We start from the raw sequence: 24,229 nt of genomic DNA on the forward strand, positions 1-24,229 counted from the left end.
AAAATTTCCAATGACTGTACACGTGGGTGCACGCACACCTAGAATGGAATGGACATGAGCAACACATCTCGAAGAACAATAGTTACGAAAGGTAGGTAACCTTTTTTTTGGACCGGTTATTCAGTTGCTTTCCCTGTTAATCTTTTCCCTTGGAACAGTGGGGGAATGATTGGGGCATAGAATCCCTAACTAGTTAATCAGGCTGACTCATCTAGCTGTTTTGGATCTACATTTTTTTTAAATTTTCTATTTATGAGGTTTAGCTAATTTATATTACTTGTGACATAATATAAAATAAAAAGGAAATACAACAATTGAACAAAATCAGTTTCTCTTATTGAGTGTTGAACAATAAAATTCTATCAAAAAAGTCTAAACAAAAAAGAAAACCTAAATGAGAGCAGAGAGAACAATATGTATTAATGTGTCTCAAACATTTACAGGCTGACAGTGGATCACAGTTTGCTATGTGATTGGCCTTTGGAAACTTGATTGCAAAAGAAATCTTCTGCTAGTCTCTGTGTTCCATGCTTTGCATTTGTGTATTAACTTCCAGATCATCTCCTATGTTGTGTAACTTGAGCTTTTGTTCAAAGTTAAGAGCCTCTAGTGAAACTACCACAAAACTGCCAGACACAGACTCTGAAAAAGATATGGGGTTGTGGTGGCTAATCAGCTGAACATGAGTGCCCAGTGCAACGCTATGGCCAAAGTATGTAATTTGATCATTGGACACCTAAACAGGAGTCTCTCACTCCAGGGCAACAGTACCTGTATTTCCCTTTAGTGGCCCAACAAGGGCACCCAGTCTCAGGCTTCAAGACCCCCAGCCATCGCCTCTCTTGGATGGAAACTCATGTCTTTCTCCCTTCTGACCAGAGTATTTCCAGGTTTAAGAGTTCCCTGCCTTCACTGTTATTCCCAGCAAAAGACAGTCTGCCTAAGCAGGCCTGCTTCTCTTCTCTCCTTGGAGATGGTACACAGTGTAATTGCTCCAGATATAAGTTACCACACAGCACTTTCTATGCAAGCATATTTATTCTTAGGGTAAAACTATTTACAAAAACAATAAAATAACCTCCAAAAATGCTAATAAATTTACCGGGGATTCCCCCAACATGGGGCTGGTAGGTGAGTCCTTCAGACTGCACAAATGGGTCTCTCTTTTGGTCACAAGTTCATTACAGGCTCCACTCAGAACTAACACACTCCTGGAGAGTTTAGTCCCTCCTTTATTCAGTTTGGAGATCTTTGAACTGGAGTTTTCAGGAGCAGGTAATCAGCAGACAGTTGGTTTCTCTCCCCAGGCCATAGCTTCAAAGGATGGATTTGAAGTGCATCATTTGCATTACCTTACCCCCTCCCCCAAGAATTTCCTAGGAAATCCACTTCCCATGCATCTGACGAAGTGGGTATTCACCCACGAAAGCTCATGCTCCAATACGTCTGTTACTCTATAAGGTGCCACAGGACTCTTCGCTGCTTTTACAGATCCAGACTAACACGGCTACCCCTCTGATACTTCCCATGTATTGCCCCAAAAAGTCATTTGAAGTTCCGAATGTCACCCAGAGATTGCATTAATCCTCCTTCCTCATAGAAAAATTCCATACAATCCGACAGTAGTACACACATATTTGCATTTTCACTAGAATGGACCCCAAATGTAATTCAATAAGGTTTAACTTAATTCCATAAGGTTTTCCCAGATTAGTGGAGGATACTGTCATATCTGTCATGGTGAATCTCAAGTAGGAGCTGAGACATTATTTTACCTCTGTATTTTGCATTGGTGTGACCACAGCTGGAATACTGTGTCCAGTTCTGGTGTCCAGAATTCAAGAAGGATGTTGATAAATTGGAGAGGGTTCAGAGAAGGGCCAGGCGAATGGTTGAAGGATTAGAAAACCTGCCTTACAGTGATAGATTCAAGGAGCTCAATCTATTTAGTTTAACAAAGAAAGTTAAGGGTGTCTTGAGCACAGTCCTTAAGTACCCTACATGGGGAACAAATATTTGATAGTGGGGTCTTCAAGATAGCAGAGAAAGATACAACATGATACAATGGCTGGAAGTTGAAGCTAGACAAATTCAGACTAGAAATAAGGTGTACATTTTTAGCAGCGAGGGTAATTAACCACTGGAACAATTTACTAAGGGTTGTAGTGAATGCACCATCATTGGTCATCTTTAAATCAAGATAGGATGTTTTTTCTAAAAGCTCTGCTCTAGGAATTATCTTGGGGAAGTTCTATGATCTTTGTTGCACAGGAGGTCAGACTGTTGATCATAATGAACAGTGTTGCATCCTAAAAACTATTCTAATCTCAGTTACACTGATATAAATCTGGAGAAACTCTGCTCGCTACCATTCACACACTGCCCCATTTCTACTGACTAACAAAATGTGCCTTTTCTCCTCGAAGAGAAAAGCCTTTTTACCTACTAGGGAAAGTAAAATATTTGCCTCTTTTTAAAGTTTCCTGATGTCCAGTTTTGTAACTAATATATCTTCCAAGGCACTTCAGCAGAATTAATTTTTAGGTGCAAGTTTAAGTGCAATTCAAGTTAGGACTAGAGACAACCTAATTAGAGGTAAATATACTGCCCTAATAGTAATATTTTACTATAATCCAGTATCATATGATTTGTAAAAATCTTCCTAAAGCAGCAAACCTGTTTTTTAAAAGTCACATTATTATGGATATGAAATTTTATGGTCTTATTGCTGATGTTACATCAGTATTAATACATAAACTGAAAACATTTCATATAGAAATATTCCATCTTTAGCTGCCAAAAAATAATTAACATGCAGCAATGTGACAGAGAGAAATTCATTATTTGGACTCTGCTGATTAGAGGTTTGCTTTCGTTATGTACGATCTCACTAGAAGCCCTTGATAGAGTCATGTCTTGCATTACATGATTGATTACATTTTTCTTTAAAATGTATGTGGGTGAATGTAGTATTCATGAAAATGATCCTCTTACTGTAATATCTCACTTGAACACTTCGTTCAATGCCACTTCACAATTGAAAGGAGGTCGTTTGTCCTGGAGAGAGTGCAGCAGAGGTCAATAAAGAAACTCATGAATAGAAGATATAAAGAAAGGTTAAGGGAGTTATTCTTATTCTTGTGATACAGAAGACAAAGGTATGAGTGTCAAGTATCAGAGGGGTAGCTGTGTTAATCTGGATCTGTAAAAGTAGCAAAGAGTCCTGTGGCACCTTATAGATTAACAGTCGTATTGGAGCATGAGCTTTCGTGAGTGAATACGCACTTCGTCGGATGGCACCTTATAGACTAAGGGTTTGGCTACACTTGCAGCTGTACAGCGCTGGGAGTTAAAGCTGTCTTCGTACAGCTGTGTAGGGAAAGCGCTGCAGTGTGGCCACACTGACAGCTACCAGCGCTGCAGTGTGGCCACATTTGCAGCATTTGCAGCGGTGTTGGGAGTGGTGCATTATGGGCAGCTATCCCAGCGTTCAAGTGGCTGCAACGTGCTTTTCAAAAGACGGGGGTGGGGTGGAGTGTGACGGAGCGTGGAGGAGAGAGAGAGTGGATTTTTGGAGCTGACACTGTGTCAGCTCCCTGCCTTGCAAGTTCCGACCCCTTCCCCCACCCCTCTCTCATTCACTAAATGCAAATAGCCTTTTGTTTTTTTCCTCACAGACCAGATAAGCAGCTCCTCCGAAACGGACCGCCCCCCGCCCCCGCAAGCCGTGCTGCTTCTCTCCTCAAGCAAAGACTAGCTGTGGACATTCATCCCCCTGCCTGCCTCTGCTCGAGCAAACAGTAGCTGTGTTTGTTTTTTAGATAAGCAGCTCCGGGAGACCCGAGTTCACAACAAAACAAAGAGAGGCATCACAACAAAACAAAGAGTGTTATCTTTACTTAAAAGCATTATGGGAAAATTCCGGAGGTCAGTTACAGCGTAGTAAGATTAATCACTGTTTACACTGGCACTCCAGCGCTGCAGCACCAGCGCTGTTCTCTTTATTCCCCTTGTCGAGGTGGAGTACAACCAGCGCTGTAGCCAGGGAGATACAGCGCTGTATGTGCCTTGCCAGTGTGGACGGGGAGTAAGTTACAGCGCTGTAAAGCCACCACCAGCGCTGTAACTCTCCAGTGTGGCCAAGCCCTAACAGACGTATTGGAGCATGAGCATTCGTGGGTGAATACCCACTTCGTCGGATGCATCCGAAGAAGTGGGTATTCACCCACAAAAGCTCATGCTCCAATACGTCTGTTAGTCTATAAGGTGCCACAGGACTCTTTGCTGCTTTTAAAGTTATGAATGGGGTTGATAAAACTTATAAAGGGTCAAATTCACTGCTAGTGCAAATAGTTCACATGTGAGGGGTTCAATAACTAGAGGATATAGTCTAAACAGTAGGAAATTAGAAGAATACTGGTAATTAGGGCAAAATTAATTCCTGAATAATATAATAAACATACTGAAAAAGTTACCTGGGAAAACAATTGAAATTACACATGTATTTGTTTTTAAGGAGGGGAAAGAATGGTGAGATTAAAATAAGTCGACACAAAGCAGGCATGTTAGCACCAGAAAAAAGTATCACCTGATACCTGGCCCAACATTTCTTCTGTTCTAGGGCATAGTAGCACTTGCACCAGAGAGATGCAGGCCATGGTTTTCATTTTGTACTGGGAACTCAGACCCTATGCTACCAGCACTCCCAGCTATCTCCGTGACACCACTGATTTCCTGAGGAAACTACAATGCATTGGTGACCTTCCAGAAAACACCATCCTGGCCACCATGGATGTAGAGGCTCTCTACACAAACATCCCACATACTGATGGAATACAAGCTGTCAGGAACAGTATCCCTGATGATGCCACAGCACACCTGGTTGCTGAGCTCTGTGGCTTTATCCTCACACACAACTATTTCAAATTTGCTGACAATATATATCTCCAGATCAGTGGCACCGCTATGGGCACCCGTATGGCCCCACAATATGCCAATATTTTTATGGCCGACCTAGAACAACGCTTCCTCAGCTCCCGTCCACTCACGCCCCTTCTCTACCTACGCTACATCGATGACATCTTCATCATCTGGACCCATGGGAAGGAGACTCTGGAAAAATTCCACCACGATTTCAACAGCTTCCACCCCTCCATCAACCTCAGCCTGGACCAATCTACACGGGAGGTCCACTTCCTAGACACCACGGTGCAAATAAGTGATGGTCACATCAACACCACCCTATACCGAAAACCTACCGACCGCTATGCCTACCTTCATGCCTCCAGCTTCCATCCCGGACACACCACAAGATCCATTGTCTACAGCCAAGCACTGAGGTACAACCGTATCTGCTCTAACCCCACAGACAGAGACCAACACCTAGAAAATCTCCACCAAGCATTCTCAAGACTACAGTACCCACACGAGGAAATAAGGAAACAGATCAACAGAGCCAGACGTGTACCCAGAAGCCTCCTACTGGAAGACAAACCCAAGAAAGAAACCAACAGGACTCCACTGGCCATCACATACAGTCCCCAGCTAAAACCCCTACAACGCATCATCAGGGATCTACAACCCATCCTGGACAATGATCCCACACTTTCACAGGCCTTGGGTGGCAGACCAGTTCTCGCCCACAGACAACCTGCCAACCTGAAGCATATTCTCACCAGCAACTGCACACCGCACCATAGTAACTCTAGCTCAGGAACCAATCCATGCAACAAACCTCGATGCCAACTCTGCCCATATATCTACACCAGCAACACCATCACAGGACCAAACCAGATCAGCCACAACATCACCGGTTCATTCACCTGCACTTCCACCAATGTAATATATGCCATCATATGCCAGCAATGCCCCTCTGCTATGTACATCGGCCAAACTGGACAGTCTCTAAGGAAAAGGATAAATGGACACAAATCAGACATTAGGAATGGCAATATACAAAAACCTGTAGGAGAACACTTCAACCTCCCTGGCCACACAATAGCAGATCTTAAGGTGGCCATCCTACAGCAAAAAAACTTTAGGACCAGACTTCAAAGAGAAACTGCTGAGCTCCAGTTCATCTGCAAATTTGACACCATCAGCTCAGGACTAAACAAAGACTGTGAATGGCTTGCCAATTACAGAACCAGTTTCTCCTCCCTTGGTTTTCACACCTCAACTGCTAGAACAGGGCCTCATCCACCCTGATTGATCTAACCTCGTTACCTCTAGCTTGCTTCTTGCTTGCTTATATATACCTGCCCCAGGAAATTTCCACCACTTGCATCCGAAGAAGTGGGTATTCACCCACGAAAGCTCATGCTGCAAAACGTCTGTTAGTCTATAAGGTGCCACAGGATTCTTTGCTGCTTCTGGGAACATTTGATCTTTGATGAAAAGTCTGGAAAGATGCACTGACATCAGTATAGTAGATCTGATGGAAAAGAAAGCAAGTTCATTCACCAGTTCTTTTAGCTGCCATTTATCTCCATTTTTTAAAAAATGTATATTTTTATCTGGCATCATTTAATCTGGAAATAGTTGCCTTGTTCTCTTCTGCATGATTATTTCTCCTTTCCCATCTCTCCTTAACAAATATTTCAGTAAAAGTAAAATTTAAAGGAAAATATTGCAGGTATAGTCTCTTTGGCCCAGATTTTTAAAGGTGCTTAGGCATTGCTTTTCTCAGTGTTGTAATGCCTAACTGATTTGGGAGCCTAAATCTCATTTTCAAATGGGATTTAGGCACTTGGGAGACAAATGCCTATTTAACGTTGATGGGATTTAGATAAGGTGCCTAAATCACTTTTGAAAATATTTAGATTCCTAAACCAGTTAGGCATTGCAGCTCTAAGCACAGCACTACCTAAATATATTTAAAAATCTGGGCCTTAACATATAAATCTTGGGAACTACAAACAATAATAAGCAACAGCTGCATTTTGTTTATACATAGGTCATCCTAATATCTTGTTTTTCTTACTTAAAAAACTCCAGTTTACATATTGTATTATCTACACAAGGTCAAAAAACAACTTTTTACACAGTTCTTTTTTACTTGCTTTACACAATTCTTGCTTTTACAAATTTCGCGTTATTAGGGTTATTGCTAGCCTAACTCTGGCTAACAAAAACTGTCATGCATTAAGATCTCCTACAAATCCCTGTCAGTTATTTCTTTACTTTCACAATATTTGCAGCTGTAGTAGAATTAGGCATTTCATATGTGTGCTAGGACTAGAGGCTCCAAAATCACTGTCTTCAGGTCAGGCCAAGAGAAATCCCATTGTCCAGCAACCTAGGACAAGGAAAATTCCGGTATGAACAAGTTAAATTTAATTGCTTACTGCCTGTTGGGCAAACTAAAAGTCAACAACTTAAAATGCCAAGCTGCATCCAGCCTGAGGCTGAAAATAAAAACTGGCTCCCTCCCACATCAGTTTCCTTGTAACAGAAATAGTGATGGAGGATTTTTCCACCAAGCTTATTATTTTTCTAGTTTCCTTCTGTAGCTGCAGTTAGCTAGTTGGCCTCCTGCTCTTCTCAGGGAAGGGAAGAGTCCAGATAGCTAAATTACTGTACATAAAACTAAAAATAAAAAATGGATATCCAAAATTGAGATTTAGCTTTGTCCTTAAAGATGTCAATGTTAAAATGTTTCCTCCTCCTTTCTCTACTAAAATGATCATTTTGGATAACTAAATTATCTGAAAAATAGAAAACTTTCCTCTAAAGGTTTGTATCTCAGCTGATGAGAGATGCTGGGACTGTTTCTTTCCTAGATGTGCTTCATAAATTTTCACATTTAAAGGATTGAGACTGAAACTGACACTCATGACAATATGCTTGTGGCAATAATACAAAGCTAAAAGATGTAAGAGAAGTGTTATACCTCTACTAACACCTGATTAATCTCTCAATGTGTTTTCCCATTGCACATGCATACCATATGCATTGTTCACAATATTTTCTGTATGATCGCAAGTTTTAGTAAAAATTTATCTCAGTGCTTTCTCAGATGAGGGATTTTTTCCATCTCTCCAGTTTTTGCAGGCACAGGGTAAAGTGTGTGTATATAGAGAGCAGACAGAATCAAAGCTGTTTTTTTCCTCCCATTTTTACCTATCATTTCTGACTGACTGAGCTCAAGTATAAGCAACATCCTGTCCAATATGTAATGTTCCAGACTCTTAAGCTGTGTTTTCTGTTTCCCTTAGAAAACTGTAACTACAGGTTCTATGATCACCAAGACACTACCTCTCGTCTTGAAAGCAGCACCTGCAACCATGCCTGCCTCTGTTGTGGGTCAAAGACCTACCATTGCCATGGTTACTGCAATCAACAGTCAGAAAGCAGTCCTCAGCACCGATGCACAGAATACACCAGTCAACCTCCAGACAACAAATAAGGTTACTGGTCAAGGAGCAGAGGCAGTCCAAATAGTGGCAAAAAACACAGTTACTTTGGTAAGACAGAAGAAATAGTTTGTGTGTGTGAATGGGGGACTGTGTGCACCTGTGGAGCTGTGTGTATTTACAAAGGAGGACTACTTAAAATACTGCTTATAAACAGGCTGGTTTTGCCCCACAGAAGGAAAAATGAACTCTTACACGTAGGGACACACAGTACCTCACTGATATTGTGAGGCTTAATTAGTTGAAATGCTTTGAGAGCCTAAGGGAAAAATATTTATTATTTATGTATGTTAATATTTTTATTGAATTACATCATTGTTGTTGTCATTTTCTGTGTAAAGCTTGCCCTAGAAGCTGGGTCTATGGAGGAATACTGTTACTAGTATGAAGTTTGTCCTACCTGATCTGCAGAGCTCTGTTGTGCTAAAATAGTTCTGGTTTTGGAGGCTTTGTGGACTTTATTTATTTGGTTGGTATAGATCAGGGGTAGGCAACCTATGGCACAGGTGCCGAAGTCGCCACACGAGCTGATTTTCAGTGGCACTCACACTGCCCGGGTGCTGGCCACCAGTCCTTGGGGCTCTGCATTTTAGTTTAATTTTAAATGAAGCTTCTTAAACATTTTAAAAACCTTATTTACTTTACATACAACAATAGTTTAGTTAGATATTATAGACTTATAGAAAGAGACCTTCTAAAAACATTTAAAATGTATTACTGGCACGCAAAACCTTAAATTAGAGTGAATAAATGAAGGCTTGGCACACCACTTCTGAAAGGTTGCCGAACCCTGGTATAGATCCTCATCTTATCTAATGTGTCAAACGTCTCTTGTTTTCTTTGCTCACTGAATCTACATAGAGTTAGGATACACCTCCCATCCTATCAAGTCTTCATTTACCACATCCTCTTAGCAGGATCCAGCCATCATAAGCCCATATTATGGAAAGTGTCTCACTTTTGAGTATATCAGGCTTTCAGAGAGTGCCTAGCAGCTGCTGTGTAACTGATCAGCTACACAGAATTCTGTTTAAAAACATAAACAATAGCAACTGTGGAATTGGCCATTTGGGTTTCTGAGACTAGAGACCAGGCAATTGAACAGAGCCATTACAGGGAAGTTTTACTTTGTGGCTAGGCTGATCCAGGGCTTCATCAACAGTGAGGCCAATTTATATCGTAAATTTTCCTTTATAAAAGAATATAGCTTTGATGGATGTAAATAATCAGTGTTTTGCTTCTAAATGAGCCAAATAGTTGTATTTGGGGTGGAGAAATCTCTTTAAGTGGAGTCTTTTTCCACCATCCGCAATGATGTGGTTATCTCCCAGAAGGATTGATAAATCTCTGCGCAGGCTCAGTCCTTGCTGAATAACTTACCCTGGTCTACAGAGGTGACCTTTCTTTTAATAATCACTGATGGTTAAAGCTACAATTTAGTCACTGGTATTTTTAGTAAAAGTCATGGACAGGTCACAGACAATAAACAAAAAGTCACTGCAAGTGACCTGTCCATGACTTTTACTAAAAATACTCCTAACTAAATCTTAGGTTCTGGGGGACGGAGGTCACTCCAGAGGACGCTGCTGCTCTGGGGGCGGGGGGTAGTCCGGCGGTCACTGCTGCTCCTGGGGGCGGGAAGTGCGGCCCTGAGCCCCACCGCTGCCGCTGCTGCTCCAGGCAGGGGGTCGCCGCTGCTGCTCTGGGGGGGCGGAGGGGAGGGAGCAGCTGGCCCCGGGGCCATCCCAGCTGCTAGGGCGGCCCTGGGGTCAGCTGTACCAGCCACTGCGGAAGTCATGGACGTCCTTCCGTGAACTCCATGAAAGACTCTCAGCTTTACTAATTATATGTGTTTCTATAGTGTTTCTATCAAGGATCTCAAAACATTTTCCCACATATTAATTAAACCTTACCAGCACACTGGTGAAGTGTTAGTATTGCTATTTTATATTGCTGAACAGAGCTACAGAGAGGGGAAGCTAACATTTTCAAGTGTACGCTAAAGTTGTGTGTGTCTCAATTTTGGGTGCTCCACTGAAGACAACTGAGATCTACTTTTCAGAGGTGTTGGGCCACAGTAGCTTCCACTGATTTCAGTTAGAGTTGAGAGTGCTTAGCTTAGCCCCTCTAAAAATCAGGGCCAAGATGTGTCAAGCTGGATATTCAAAATTAAAAGCCACTTTTGAAAATTCAGGCCAAAGTTATTAATTCAGAGTCATGTACTGTGTCATTTACAATGCTAGAAATAGACGATGGGTTCTAGCTCCCAGACCTTGTTCTAACTACTAGAGACACTGCTTTATTCTTCTGCATATCATTCCACATGAGAAGACAGAAGTGCATTTACCATGTGAAGGTCCATCTGGTGGGGCAGCCAAATCTGGTTTTACTTTCTATCTTTTGTGAAGGCAGTTTTGACTTGTAAAACAAATGTGAAAGTTCATTACCTTCAAAGGAAATTGCTTTAGATGGCAGAGCCTAGTATTATGTACATTTAGATGAAACAAAAGGATGGTTAGCTTCAATTTGCAATACAGGATGTGCAGGAACCAAAGTGTAAGGCCAGCTCTTTCTTAATGTAGTTCTAATACAGAAACTGTTGCTGTGAGAATTTATTTACAGTGAGGGAAACCAGCCTAAACTGAGGAGCATCAGGACTGAAAATACTATCAGTGTGCTAGGTTTTGATGAATGACTTCAAAGCTATTTTCCTCTTATTGAACTCTCTCTAATGTTTGTATAGCAGGTTCAGGCTACACCTCAGCCCATCAAAGTGCCACAGTTCATCCCTCCTCCCAGACTCACTCCTCGTCCAAATTTTCTTCCACAGGTGAGTGTATCAAGAACAAGAAAGATAGGAGGGAAGTTGGCCATAAAGTAAATAAGGGATGTTTTCTTTTCATTTTATTACCTTCAAGATGTGTGAAATGAAACTACTGAAAGTGTAGGAACAGAATCAGTCTGTCACCGAAGGCTGCAAAATCTCTCCAATCATCATTGCTCAGTATTCAAGAGCAGGTGAAGAGAAATAGCTGAAGTCTTTTCTGCAGCTTCCATTCTTTATACCATTTGCAACTGAGCAATACAGCTTTAAATTGTTTTATTTTTCACTGTTTTTAGAAAAGACACTAGTTGCTTCTTCACATTTTTTGATGTGACAAGGAGCAAGGGGGTATTACTGGGAGTACTGGGATGAAATTAAGAAAGGAAAACTTTAGGCTGATTATCAGAACAAGACATTGGGACAGTAAATTCTGTTAATCTGTGACATAGTTTCCAGACATAAATGAAGGCTACACGCTGTATTTTGAGACATTAAAGGTAAAATGGACAAGATACCAGAAAATGTATGATGGGAAACAATATTGTATTGGTAGAGAGAGAGCGATTAGATGACCTAATGGATTTTGTTTCTACTTGCCTTTTCTGTAACTCTGAGATATTTGTATAATTGGGACTATGCCAGGTATAGCCAAAGATAATGATGGTACAGGACCAGGAAATATTTTGGACCTGAATTTTGTAGAGCTGTTTCCTAGCTTCATACCTATGGATGTCTTCTCAAATATTATGCTTTACCATAGCATCAGAGAAAGAAAAGAGCAAGTGGCAATATGGCTGTATTTACTAGTAAAGGCTTTGATATTTTCAGTGAGGGGGCAGTTTGCTGTTCATAGTCTAGCAGGACTAGTTGCACAGTGTAAAAGGTTGCACAATGTATCTGCATAATGCATGAAGTTAACACAGGCCGTGGTGACTTATTCGACATCTCTGAAGACTTTGTTTTAGCTCTTGAGTCAGCTGTTTAGATACTAGATCTCTTGGCCAATGTAAAAAGTGCTACAATATTGAAAGCTGTGTAAAGCTTTTGAAACATACTTTCAAAACCGGTTGCCCAAGTTGCTCCTGCAAATATTGCATGGGTATCTGTTGTCCTCACAAAATCAAAAAGTAGATTTGCACATACAAAACAGTTAGCATTAAACATGTAAATGACTATTTGGGCATGCAAATGTGTGCAGAAGCAAAAGCTGTGTGTGCAAATGTTATGGATGGGTTTTATGCAAGCAAATTGAAAATGTGGTTCTTTATTGTCGATGCACACTTATGACACTATTATAAAAATGTGTTCTGTAAGAAATGTAGATAGTTTTGCAGAATTTAGACAAGCTGAGTCAAAAGATTTAAAACAGAGAATATATTCAATAAATTAATTTAAAATATATTTCTGTTTGTCTGGGGTTTTTTCCTTGTAGGTTCGACCCAAACCAGTTGCCCAGAATAACATTCCTATTGCCCCAGCACCACCTCCGATGCTTGCAGCTCCTCAGCTTATTCAAAGGCCTGTGATGCTGACAACAAAGTTCACACCCAGCTCTTTACCCACCTCACAGAACTCCATACACCCAGTTCGTGTTGTTAATGGGCAGACAGCAACCATAGCCAAAACTTTCCCTATGGCACAGCTCACCAGCATTGTGATAGCAGCCCCAGGTACCAGGCTCGCTGGACCTCAGACTCTACAGATCAGCAAACCAAACCTTGAAAAACAGGTACAGATGGGCAATGCGTCTACTAAATGCTGCAGTTCTACTTTTGTGGGTTAATGCTGCCAAGGTGGAGAGGACTAACGATCATCAGGGGAATTTTCAATGGAGAATTAAATATCAGAGTCCCACTAACAGTGACCAAATATTAATAATATAATGACTTTGGAGAGGGGGTTAAGAGACAACCCCAGGACAGAAAGTTTGGCATTCTTTCAAAGGCCCATTGGAATCATTACAGTTCTTCAGTGATTTGGTGCTCCCCCTACTGGATCAGCAGAAAATGTTCATCTGAGGTGTGCTGACATCTGTGATGATGCCGACACACAGACAATATAGTAAACCAAAAGCCATGTTCATGTCAAATCCTTTAGAAACACAGGAACAAAATATGTTTTTATTTCTAAACTTCTTTAAATTATAAACAATGGAGAGTAGTGGGGAAGGATAGCTAAGTGGGTTGAGCATTGGCCTGCTAAACCCAAGGTTGTGAGTTCAATCCTTGAGGGGGCCACTTAGGGATCTGGGGCAAAAATTGGTCCTGCTAGTGAAGGCAGGGGGCTGGACTCGATGACTTTTCAAGGTCCCTTCCAGTTCTAGGAGATAGGTATATCTCCAATTATTATTATTATTAGCGGAATAAAAACTATTCAAAATATTTAACAAGGCCTGTTTAAGAGAATCCGACCACATTTGATTTGATTCTGGAGCCTGTTGATTTGTATTCTCCTCGGAATCCCCCTTTAAATTGCAGGGAAACAAAATGGCCAGTAGGCTTCTTGAGGTTGGTCAAGACTCCCATGACTGACCTGAGCTTGAATGGATGGAAGAAATGCCTCAAAAATAGAGTTTCTAGATATTTAGTTATTAAATCTCACTTCCGGAAAGAGCAAATGGGGAAGGTATCCTAAAAAATAATATGCAACTTCAAATAAAATGATTTAATTGGGTCATAACTGTAGACTCTTCCAATTCAGTTCATGTGACATCTTTGGTTTCACTTCAAACACTTTCTTGTCAGTTAATGTACCTTGGAGTTGTCCATGAAGCTATGGACAATCTTGTGCACGAAAGATGCACTATTGCTTCACTAAATTCACGGGTAGGTTGTTGCATATCTTTTAAGGCAGATTTACAAGCTGTGCTCTGCAACAATGCATGCCTGTTACCTATGAGCTTGATGAATCCCTGTGCTGCATGTCCACAATGTTTATTCCTTAAAGAACTGCTGAAAGTCAGGAAAACTTCGAAAAACATTCAGAGACAAGTAACAATGATTTAATTAGCTGTGTACTGTTTTTGGTATGATTTCCTCAGTCTTTATGATTAAGGATGTTTACACGAAACAAAATTTGTGTCTCTTCAGCATTCATCTCCTCACTCTGAGTTTGTGACATCACAGCCATGCCACAAACTGAGGGTCATCATGCTGGTGATTGTGATGTTGAGAGTCAAGGATTCTGACTTCAGGGAGGGCATAAGCCACAGGAATATCTGAGCTCTTAGGAGTCACAGTGCCAGTTTTCAGGCAAATGTTACTCATAATGACAAATGAAGGGAAAGAAATGGAGAATGTATATACCATTCAGAATGGGTTCTGAACAGGGGCTTTTCATAGAATGATTTTCCATAAGGCTTCAGCTGGTCTGTAATCAATCCACTTTTCATGCAGCTTTATAAATATTTCTGCCAAAAATGTTAACTGCAGGATGACTGTTATCACTTGTGTGGTTGTTTGATTGGGTTGCCTGAGTTGCTGTGATGCTGCACGTTCTTGGGTTTGGGCCTGTTCTGTTTCTTTGCCAAAGCAGGACACATTATGTAAACTTCCCTCATATTCCTGGAGAAAATGTCTTTTTGGGGCACTGCCAGTTGGTTCTACAACTGTTTTTCCCATTGTTCTACTAAACTGAATTTACTCATTTCACTTAGTTTTTCTCTAACTAAAAAAATGCTTTCTGAGTATTGAGTTGTACTTGTTTCTTTTCAGACTATTAAACCCCATGTGGAAGCAGAGGAGAAGCAAACAGAGAGTCGTACCGTTACTCCACCAGCTGCACCCAAGCCAAAACGAGAAGAAAATCCACAGGTATCAGAGCAAATTCGGTGTTCTCTCCCTAGAAGAAAAAGGAGGCATTCTATCTTTCAAAAAACATTATAAACCAGGATGGAAGACAGTGTATCTATTTGTTCTTCTTCAAGTGGTTGTTCATGTCCATTCAAAGTAGGTGTGCGCGCACCGTGTGCACGCCAGCCAGAAGATTTTCCCTAGCAGCGTCCGTAGGGTCGGCCCCGGCGCCCCCTGGAGTGGCGCCACCGCGGCACCCTATAAAGGGGCCTGCCGACCCTGTACCCCCTCAGTTCCTTCTTTCCGCCGGTGATGGCTAGCTGGAACTTCTCTTGCGCATAGCAAGTTTGCAGTGTCCTATCCATATGTATAGTCCGTGTATACAGTTGCATTATAGTTGGTTTACTTAGATCATTGTATATAGTTCTTCGTAGTTGGGGGGTCCCCCCCCATGAGTTTTCGTCGCCCACTGGGGCATGCCCGGGTCCCCCGGGTTCAAACTCTGCAAGGACTGCGGGAAATTCATGCCCCAGAGTGACCCGCACTCTGCTTGTTTGAGGTGCCTCGGAGAGAGCCACCAAAAGGACCAGTGCTCTATCTGTAGAGGCTTCCGCCCGAGAACTCTCAAGGACAGAGCTCAAAGACTTAAGGTCCTCCTGATGGAGGCTGCCCTGCGGCCACCCTCGGACCCGGAACCGGCCGAGGCAGTGCCCAGCACGTCTTCCTTGGTGCGGAGCGCCCCGGCACCGGCATCAGGACTTAGGGCCCAGCCCAAGTCGTCAAAAACCCGGCACCGGATGGAGTCGGGTCATAGAAAGTCAGCCTCAGTGCGGCACCGCTCACCATCGCCGGTGCCCTCCAAGAGGAGGAAGCTGGTGAGGGAACGGTCACCCCACCAGGATCCGAGGCCGACGCCGTCCGCGGGTGCAAGCAGACAGGCTGGGCTACAGCCCTCGGCGGCTCCGTCGACTCCCGCACCGCAGAGAGGGCGGTCGAGTCCGGACCAGCCTAGATCCCCGGACCTCAGCGGAGACTTGCGCCCCCCTTCGACGCCGGAGGTGTTCGAGGCGGCCTCAGATTTGATGGGACTCCCAGTGCCGGCCTCCCCGCACCGTAGGGAGTTGCCTACTGTGGTCCGTCCCCCAGTACAATCAAGGGGCAAGCCGGCCATGCTGTCGCCTCCCTCCCCGCACCGCACCACCAGGGTGGCACCGGACCAGATGAGAAGCTCCCCGCCGCCTCCGCACCGCTCTCCAACAGCATCGGGTGCTGCTCCCCCCAGGTCCTCGTACTCAGAGACCTCAGACTCAGAGGCAGACTCCTATCACTCCAGCCGGTCGCAGAGCAGGAGATCGATGTCGGGGGCGAGCCACCAGCGTTACCCACAGTGGCAGCAACAATGGCAGCCGCCCTTGCAATGGCCGTTTTGGACTTCCTGGGCCTACCACCAGTCGGTAGGCCAGGCGTTTGGTCCTCGATCAAGGTCAGCCTCGGTGTCCTCGGCGTCGGTGGCCCCGGTGCAGCTGCCTCCTCCACCGGCTCCGTCGCCAGGCAGGGGTGTGCCATTTCCAGGTTCAGCACCCCTTAGCTGGGCAGCGGCACCGGCAGCGGCTTCAGTTCGGGCTCCGCAGGCACCGCATGATACGCCAAGCTGCTCACTGGCGACCCCGGTACCGGTCGCGGTGCCACATTTAGACTCGGAACCGGCACTGCAACCACAATACCGTGTGCCGCAGGACCCCGAGTGGCTGCATGCATCAGAGGAAGGGCCGCTCCATGTAATCTCCTCGTCTTCCTCCCCGGACGAAGCGGTCTCTGGCACGGCTGTTGCACCGGCCCTAGAGGATACTCGAATCCTCCAACAATTGCTCCGGCGAGCAGCTCAGAGCCTTGCAATCCAAGCGGAGGAAATCGAGGTGGACGCGGACCCTGTAGTAGACATCCTGGCTCCCTCGGGGCCATCCAGGGTGGCCCTCCTGCTGATAAAGACTAAAGCGGATACATCCCGCACCTTATGGCAAACACCGGCCTCACTGGCCCCTACTGCCAAGAGAACGGAGCGGCGCTATTTCGTCCCCTCTAAGGGGCACGAACACCTGTACCCCCCCCCCAGACTCTCTGGTAGTGGATGCGGCCAACCAGCAGGAGCGTCAAGGGTTTCAGGGGTCAACACCAAAGAGCAGGGACGCTAAAAGACTCGAGCTCTTTGGTAGAAAGGTGTACTCCACGGGGGGCCTACAACCCCGCATTGCCAACCAACAGGCAACTGTAAGCCGATATGGTCACAACATGTGTTCGGCCATGTCGAAGTTTACGGAGCTCCTTCCCCAGGACTCGAGGTCAGAGTTTTCGGCCCTAGTGGAGGAGAGCAAGCTGATCTCCCGAGCCTCTCTCCAGGCTGCCTTAGATGCGGCGGACTCAGCCTCGCGCACCCTGGCCACGGGCCTGGTCATGCGGCGGGGAGCCTGGCTCCAGGTCTCAGGCCTGCCCTATGAGGTCCAGCAGACAATTCAAGACCTCCCCTTCGAGGGGCAGATGCTCTTTTCAGAAAAAACAGACAAATGTCTGCACAGCCTAAAGGACTCGAGGGCCACGCTTCGCTCGCTGGGCTTGCATACCCCTGTGACCCAGCGCAGACAATTTAGGCCGCGGACAGCCCCTCACCCATACCAGCCACAGACTCGCCAGGAGCTGGGGCGCAGGAGGGGCAGAAATGGCAGGAGGAACCACCAACGCCACCCCTCCGGCCAGGCGTCTGGTCAATCGAGACCACCATCGGGGCCTAGACCCCCTATTTGATGGTACAGTCGAGGGTGACCTACCTATTGAGACTCTGGATCCTTCCACCCCTATCTTTGGGTCACATCTGTCCCCCTTCTACCGTGCCTGGTTCCGAATCACATCGGAAAGCTGGGTGCTCCGCACGGTAGAGAGGGGATATTCTATCCAGTTCTCCTCCCTCCCGCCCCACCAGCCCCCCTCCCCGGCCCTCTTCAGGGACCCATCTCACGAGCAACTTCTAACTCAAGAAGTGAAGTCCCTCACGGAGGCGGGGGTGGTGGAGGAAGTCTCTCGGGAGCTCAGGGGCAAAGGCTTCTACTCCCGGTATTTCCTAATACCGAAGGCGAAAGGGGGCCTGAGATCCATCCTAGACTTGCAGCGGCTGAACAAGTTTGTGCGAAAACTCAAGTTCCACATGGTCTCCCTGTCCTCGATTATCCCCTCCCTGGATCCAGGAGATTGGTATGCCGCCCTCGACTTAAAGGACGCCTATTTCCACATTGCCATAATTCCCCGACACCGTCGGTACCTCAGGTTCGTCGTGGCCGACGCCCATCTGTAGTTCGCGGTGCTCCCGTTCGGCCTGTCAGCTACTCCCAGGGTCTTCACGAAGTGCATGGCAGTCATGGCAGCCTTTCTGCGCAGGCAGGGCATCCAGGTATTCCCCTACCTGGATGACTGGCTCATAAAGGGCCGCTCCAAGGAGCAGGTGGAGTCCCAGGTGTTGTTCATCAGGCGGGCCTTTCTCGATCCCGGCCTCCTCTTGAATGAAGCCAAGTCTACCCTGTCTCCGATGCAACAAATAGAATTCATAGGAGCAGTTCTGGACTCCACCCATGGCAGAGCGTACCTACCGGAATCCAGGTTCCATGCGATTTCCGAGCTCATCCTCGGACTGCACCGCGCCCTCGTTACCACAGCGCGAGTTTGCCTTCGGCTGTTGGGTCACATGGCGGCGTGCACCTATGTGGTGGTCCATGCCAGACTTCGGCTTCGCCCGCTACAGTCCTGGTTAGCGACAGTTTATCGCCCGGCTAGGGACCCCTTGGACTCTGGTGTCCATTCCCCGCTTGGTGCTAAGCTCGCTGCGGTGGTGGCTCGACCCGCAGAAAGTCTGCATGGATGTCCCCTTCGCTGCCCTGCAGCCCTCCCTCTCCCTGGTGACATGCCTCGGATCGGGGTTGGGGAGCGCACCTGGGACATCTCAGGACGCAGGGCTTGTGGTCGCCGGAGGACCTCGAGTTGCATATCAATGTCAGGGAGCTGAGAGCGGTTCGCATGGCTTGTTTGACCTTCCGGTCCCACCTGGCCGGCAGATGTGTTTCAGTCCTCTCGGACAACACGGCGGCAGTCTTTTATATCAACAAACAAGGAGGTGCACGCTCCTCTCCCCTGTGCAGGGAAGCCCTCACGCTGTGGGATTTCTGCGTCCACAATGCTACCCACCTGTTCTACCTTCCGGGGGAGCAGAATGGTTTGGCGGACACCCTCAGCTGCTCGTTCCAGGGTCACAAGTTGTCCCTCCGATGGGATGTGGTGCACTCAATTTTCCAGCTCTGGGGTTTTCCCCGGTTAGACCTGTTTGCTTCGAGGGAAAACAGGAAGTGCCGACGGTTTGCTCCCTCCTGGGCCGCAGTCAGAGGTCTCTGTCGAACGCCTTCCTACAGTCTTGGGAGGTCGGTCTGCTCTACGCCTTCCCGCCGATCCCCCTGATACACAGGGTGATTTTGAAGATTCGCAGGGATCACGCGAGGGTAATCCTGATAGCTTTGGCATGGCTGCGCCAGCATAGGTACACGTCACTCCTGCACATGTCCGTTCAGGCGCCCCTGACGCTGCCCCTGCTCCCGGACCTGATCACACAGGACCGGGGCTCCCTACACCATCCGAACCTCGAGTCCCTTCACCTCACAGTCTGGATGCTCCATGGCTGAACCCGGTGGAGATGCAGTGCTCCCAGCAGGTCAGGCAAGTGCTGCTAGGTAGCAGGAAACAGTCAACTAGGGCCACCTACCTGGCCAAATGGAAGCGCTTCTCCATATGGTCGGGTCAGCGGGGTCACAACCCGCTGGGGGTCCCAATCCCCATTGTCCTAAACTATTTGCTTCACCTAAGACAACTGGGCCTTTCCCTTTCCTCCATTCGTGTTCACTTGGCGGCCATATCCGCTTTTCATCCGGGAGAGGGGGGTGCCTCAGTGTTTGCGAACCTGCTGGTCGGGCATTTCCTCAAGGTATGGACAGGCTATTCCCGCATGTTCGTCAGCCGACCCCTGCTTGGGACCTGAATTTGGTCCTCTCCGCCCTCTCGGGGCCTCCCTTTGAGCCTATGGCTTCGTGCTCCCTGCTGTACCTGTCGTACAAGACCGCTTTCCTGGTGGCGATCACCTCGGCCAGAAGGGTGTCGGAGCTCCGGGCGTTAACATCTGAGCCCCCGTACACTGTCTTCTATAAGGACAAGGTCCATCTTAGACCTCATCGGCTTTTCTACCCAAGGTCGTTTCAGTTCCACATGGGTCAAGATATCTTTCTCCCGGTGTTTTATCCGAAACCACACTCTTCCAATGAGGAGCGGAGGCTACATTCCCTGGATGTCCGCAGGGCCTTGGCTTTTTACATCGAGCGTACCAAGCCGTTCAGACGCTCGACTCAGCTCTTCATCGCAGTGGCGGAGAGGTTGAAAGGGCTCCCGGTCTCCTCTCAGCGAATCTCTTTGTGGATCGCGACCTGCATCCGGGAATGCTACCGCATAACTAAGACCCCTGTCTGTCTGGTCACGGCCTACTCCACTAGGGCGCAGGCCTCCTCTGCGGCGTTCCTGGCTCAGATCCCGACTCAGGAGATTTGTAGAGCGGCCACGTGGTCCTCCATCCACACGTTCTCGTCTCACTATGCCATCACGCACCAGGCTAGGGATGACGCAGCCTTCAGTTGTGCAGTACTCCAGTCAGCAGTGATCTCCGACCCCACCACCTAAGGTTAGGCTTGTGAGTCACCTACTTTGAATGGACATGAACAACCACTCGAAGAAGAAAAAACGGTTACCCACTTTTTAGTAACTGTTGTTCTTCGAGATGTGTTGTTCATGTCCATTCCAATACCCACCCTCCTTACCCCTCTGTCGGAGTGCCGGCAAGAAGGAACTGAGGGGGTGGATGGTCGGCGGGCCCCTTTATAGGGCGCCGCGGTGGCGCCACTCCAGGGGGCACCGGGGCCGACCCTACAGACGCTGCTAGGGAAAATCTTCCGGCTGGCATGCACGCGGCGCGCGCACACCTACTTTGAATGGACATGAACAACACATCTCGAAGAACAACAGTTACTAAAAGGTGGGTAACCGTTTTTTTCCTCATTTCCCCCTCACCCTACACAGACATGTTCTTTTTCTCACACACAATTTCTTTTTTTCCCTGTTCCCTTCTCAAGACTCATTTTCTTTCCTTACAGTGTTCTTGCCGGAGAGGACTGGGAAATAAGAATGGGGAATAATAAATCTAAACGTAAATAGTGCATAAAATTGTTCAGAACTGGCAGAATTGTGGTCTGTGAGCCTTTTACTCCTAAAAGTTCAGAATACCCTTCAAACAGCTCACCCAGTATACAGTACATCTTTTGATTTCCATACCTTTGAGATCTCAGACTTGTAGAATCGTTCCCTAGAGAGTTATCTTTATCTTGCTTGAGACACTTTTACCATCTTGACAACTTCATTCTAGTAAACAGGAAAGAAAGGAACATCTTTGCCATAGATCCTCTGCTGTTGCTGCTACTTTTGATCTTAAGACAGACAGGTTATGAACCTATCCCAACTTATCCAGATAGTCTGATCCCTTTTTCTGAATGGGCATTTCTTAGTGCCTGTCTACACTACAAAACATCAGGCCTGGTTACAGTTAAAATGTGTAGTGTAGAGGGTATCTAATCATGTTGCAACCAGGTTCCCTAACTCAGCTGTATTTTGTAGTGTAGCTAGATTCATAGTGACCATCGGTTTCATCTGAGTATTTCCAGTACAGATTCCTATTCTTGGATGCAATTGCACGTTCTGTACTGTAATAGGAACCCTCTAAAAAGCTGTGGCCATTAGAGAACTAAGGTGATAATAGGAGCCATGGCTCTGAATGTTGATTCCTTTCAACCGCAGTAGCAGTGTGGTTGTTAAATCTGTGTCCTTCCCATTCTTTGCTCCATCATTTGTTGTTTTTGCCTTCTTAGCCAAATTCTTTGTAAACAGTCTTTCTAGTTAATCTTGAAAAGCTATTTACAATGAGTGAATCTGTTAGTAGTTGAAATATGTAGTATTGTATCATGGGGTATTATTACTGGGCCTATTATTTCCTGTTCTATCAGTGCCATGTTAAGTCCATTGCTATAACAAAGACATGGCCAAAACTTTAAAACAAAAAGGATAAAACGGGTTCAAATGGTGCTCATCTTGCTGTGGAAAGATGTTGTCAATCCTAACTTCTGGTGTCTGAGGTTCCTTGAGGTGAGTCACTTGTCATGGTGGTGTTCAATTTCTATGTTATTTTGCACCCCTTCCTCTCTCCCGTGCTCATAAGACTGAATTCTTTCTCCAGTCTTTCCTCATAGAAAAGGCACTAAAGGCCTCTCAAACAGCACCTCTCAGGTGCTGCTTCTGAATTGGTACCTAGTCCTTCTTTTGTCCCATGGGACAAGCTGAAGTCCAGATCCACCTGACCACACATCTTGAGAGGGCTTGGAAACTAAGATCAAGGACAGAGGCCTGTTGCTATCCTTTTCACTATCGTTCACCTAGTTTCAACTCAAGCTCCTGGACAGGGCTCAGATCCAAAGGCAGGTTGGTACAAAAAGAGGCCTTGCAACTATGAGATGCTCAAAGAGAAGCTCTACCTTTCTCAGTGAAGGCTGATCCTATAGATCTAAGCACAGCCGAGGATCCAAGGAATAGCTCCAGATTTATTAGGTTATCTTTGCCACCTTCTAGCACCAACTATTTGAATTGATTCTGACTGCCAACATTGGCAGAGTTGTTGAAACCCTCTGTTGTTGGTGTTAGAGTAGTAGTTCTTGAACTGTGGTCCTCAGAGTACCAGTGGTTTCCAGAGCCCCTACCTGGTGGCTCACAATGTTAAATACTTTGGGAATCAAACAATGAGGATTTTGTTGCTGTGTAACCAGCAATGTTTAACTGGCAGTTGAACTGTGCTGGTATCTGCTAAGGGTCAGTGATGATGGTTTGGGAATTGAGACCTTGAGTCTGTTCCCAGCTCTCCCAGTGACTTGTTGTATCACATTGTGGAAGTTGCTTCTCCCTGTCTCTGATTTTTTCTCCACATCTATAAAATAGGGCTAGTGTCTCTCTTTGGAAAGCAATTTGAGATCTATAGATGAAAAGTGGTATATAAGTGCAAAGAATTATTAATATTTTCCTTATTTGGTTGGCTACCAACTGACTTTGGGCTAAATGAAGTTGCTCCTGATAATGACTGTAACTGGAATGAACTCTGTTCTCCCTCTCTCTGACACAGAAACTTGCCTTCATGGTGTCTTTGGGACTAGTTACACATGACCATCTGGAAGGTAAGAAAAGTAACTGAGAATGGTTCCTGTGCTCTCCTGTTTCTCAGCAAGTCTAGATTGGAAGTAAAAGTCCCAAAAGTTCTTGTGTGATGTGCACTCTTTTTTTCCTTGCACCAAGGAAAAGATCACACTTGGGCTATGCTCATACAGCACTTGGGGAGCAACTTGTCCCTGGCCCCTCAGTTCCTTGTTAGATGGAATAAAGGCAATTGCTTAGGTATCTGAGATCAATGGTTGGGGAGGCAGTGCATGCTCTGCTGTCTGGGAGGAAACTGAAAAAACTAATTGACTATTATGTAGGCCTTATGTGTGAAGAAGTTACCTAATAGGTCAGTGTACCGTAGCCCCTTCTCTGGATTTCTCATTTCTGTAAATTGGTGAGCATGTTGGGTTACTGGATTTCAGTAGCTCTGATAATTTCTTTAGTCCTCGCCTACAGTGAAATCAAGCCTGAATCTACATAAATTCAAGGACTTGCACATCACTGTACTGAATTTAGCCTCAGCAGAAGTCCATTTTTATTTTTATAATTTCAACAGATAATATAGATGCTTATTTTTAAGCATTTTTTTCTATTTTTATTTATTTTAATTTTCATAGTTGCACAAAATTATGGATTCTAAGTAATTTTTTTTCCGTTTTTATCTATTTGAATTTTCACAATTGTGGAAAATTGTGGGTCAGACAACTAATATTTAATGACAGGAGAAGTTGAGATTCAATAATTTAAAGCTTTATAACCATTAAAACACAAATTCTCAACATCATGTCAAAGTATACAAAGTAAATATCCTTTAGTCAAACTCTAGTAAGTTTTCATTCAGGATTTTTCTTACTTTGCCTATCTGTAAATTT

The 24,229-nt window shown here is 45.4% G+C and overlaps 1 protein-coding gene across 3 annotated transcripts in view; it reads left to right on the plus strand.

Moving 5' to 3' along the window:
- PHF21A (PHD finger protein 21A) overlaps positions 1-24,229 on the plus strand; it is a 294,983-nt gene that overhangs the window by 244,398 nt on the left and 26,356 nt on the right. For all 3 annotated transcript variants that reach the window (XM_045015878.1, XM_045015879.1, XM_045015877.1), the window contains exons 7-11: positions 8,217-8,465; positions 11,158-11,244; positions 12,671-12,967; positions 14,952-15,050; positions 23,323-23,374. In XM_045015878.1, the coding sequence (XP_044871813.1) occupies positions 8,217-8,465; positions 11,158-11,244; positions 12,671-12,967; positions 14,952-15,050; positions 23,323-23,374 (784 nt within the window). The remainder of the gene's footprint in view (positions 1-8,216; positions 8,466-11,157; positions 11,245-12,670; positions 12,968-14,951; positions 15,051-23,322; positions 23,375-24,229) is intronic.

Source organism: Mauremys mutica, chromosome 4 (genome assembly GCF_020497125.1).
Source record: "Mauremys mutica isolate MM-2020 ecotype Southern chromosome 4, ASM2049712v1, whole genome shotgun sequence".
Taxonomy (NCBI): domain Eukaryota; kingdom Metazoa; phylum Chordata; order Testudines; family Geoemydidae; genus Mauremys; species Mauremys mutica.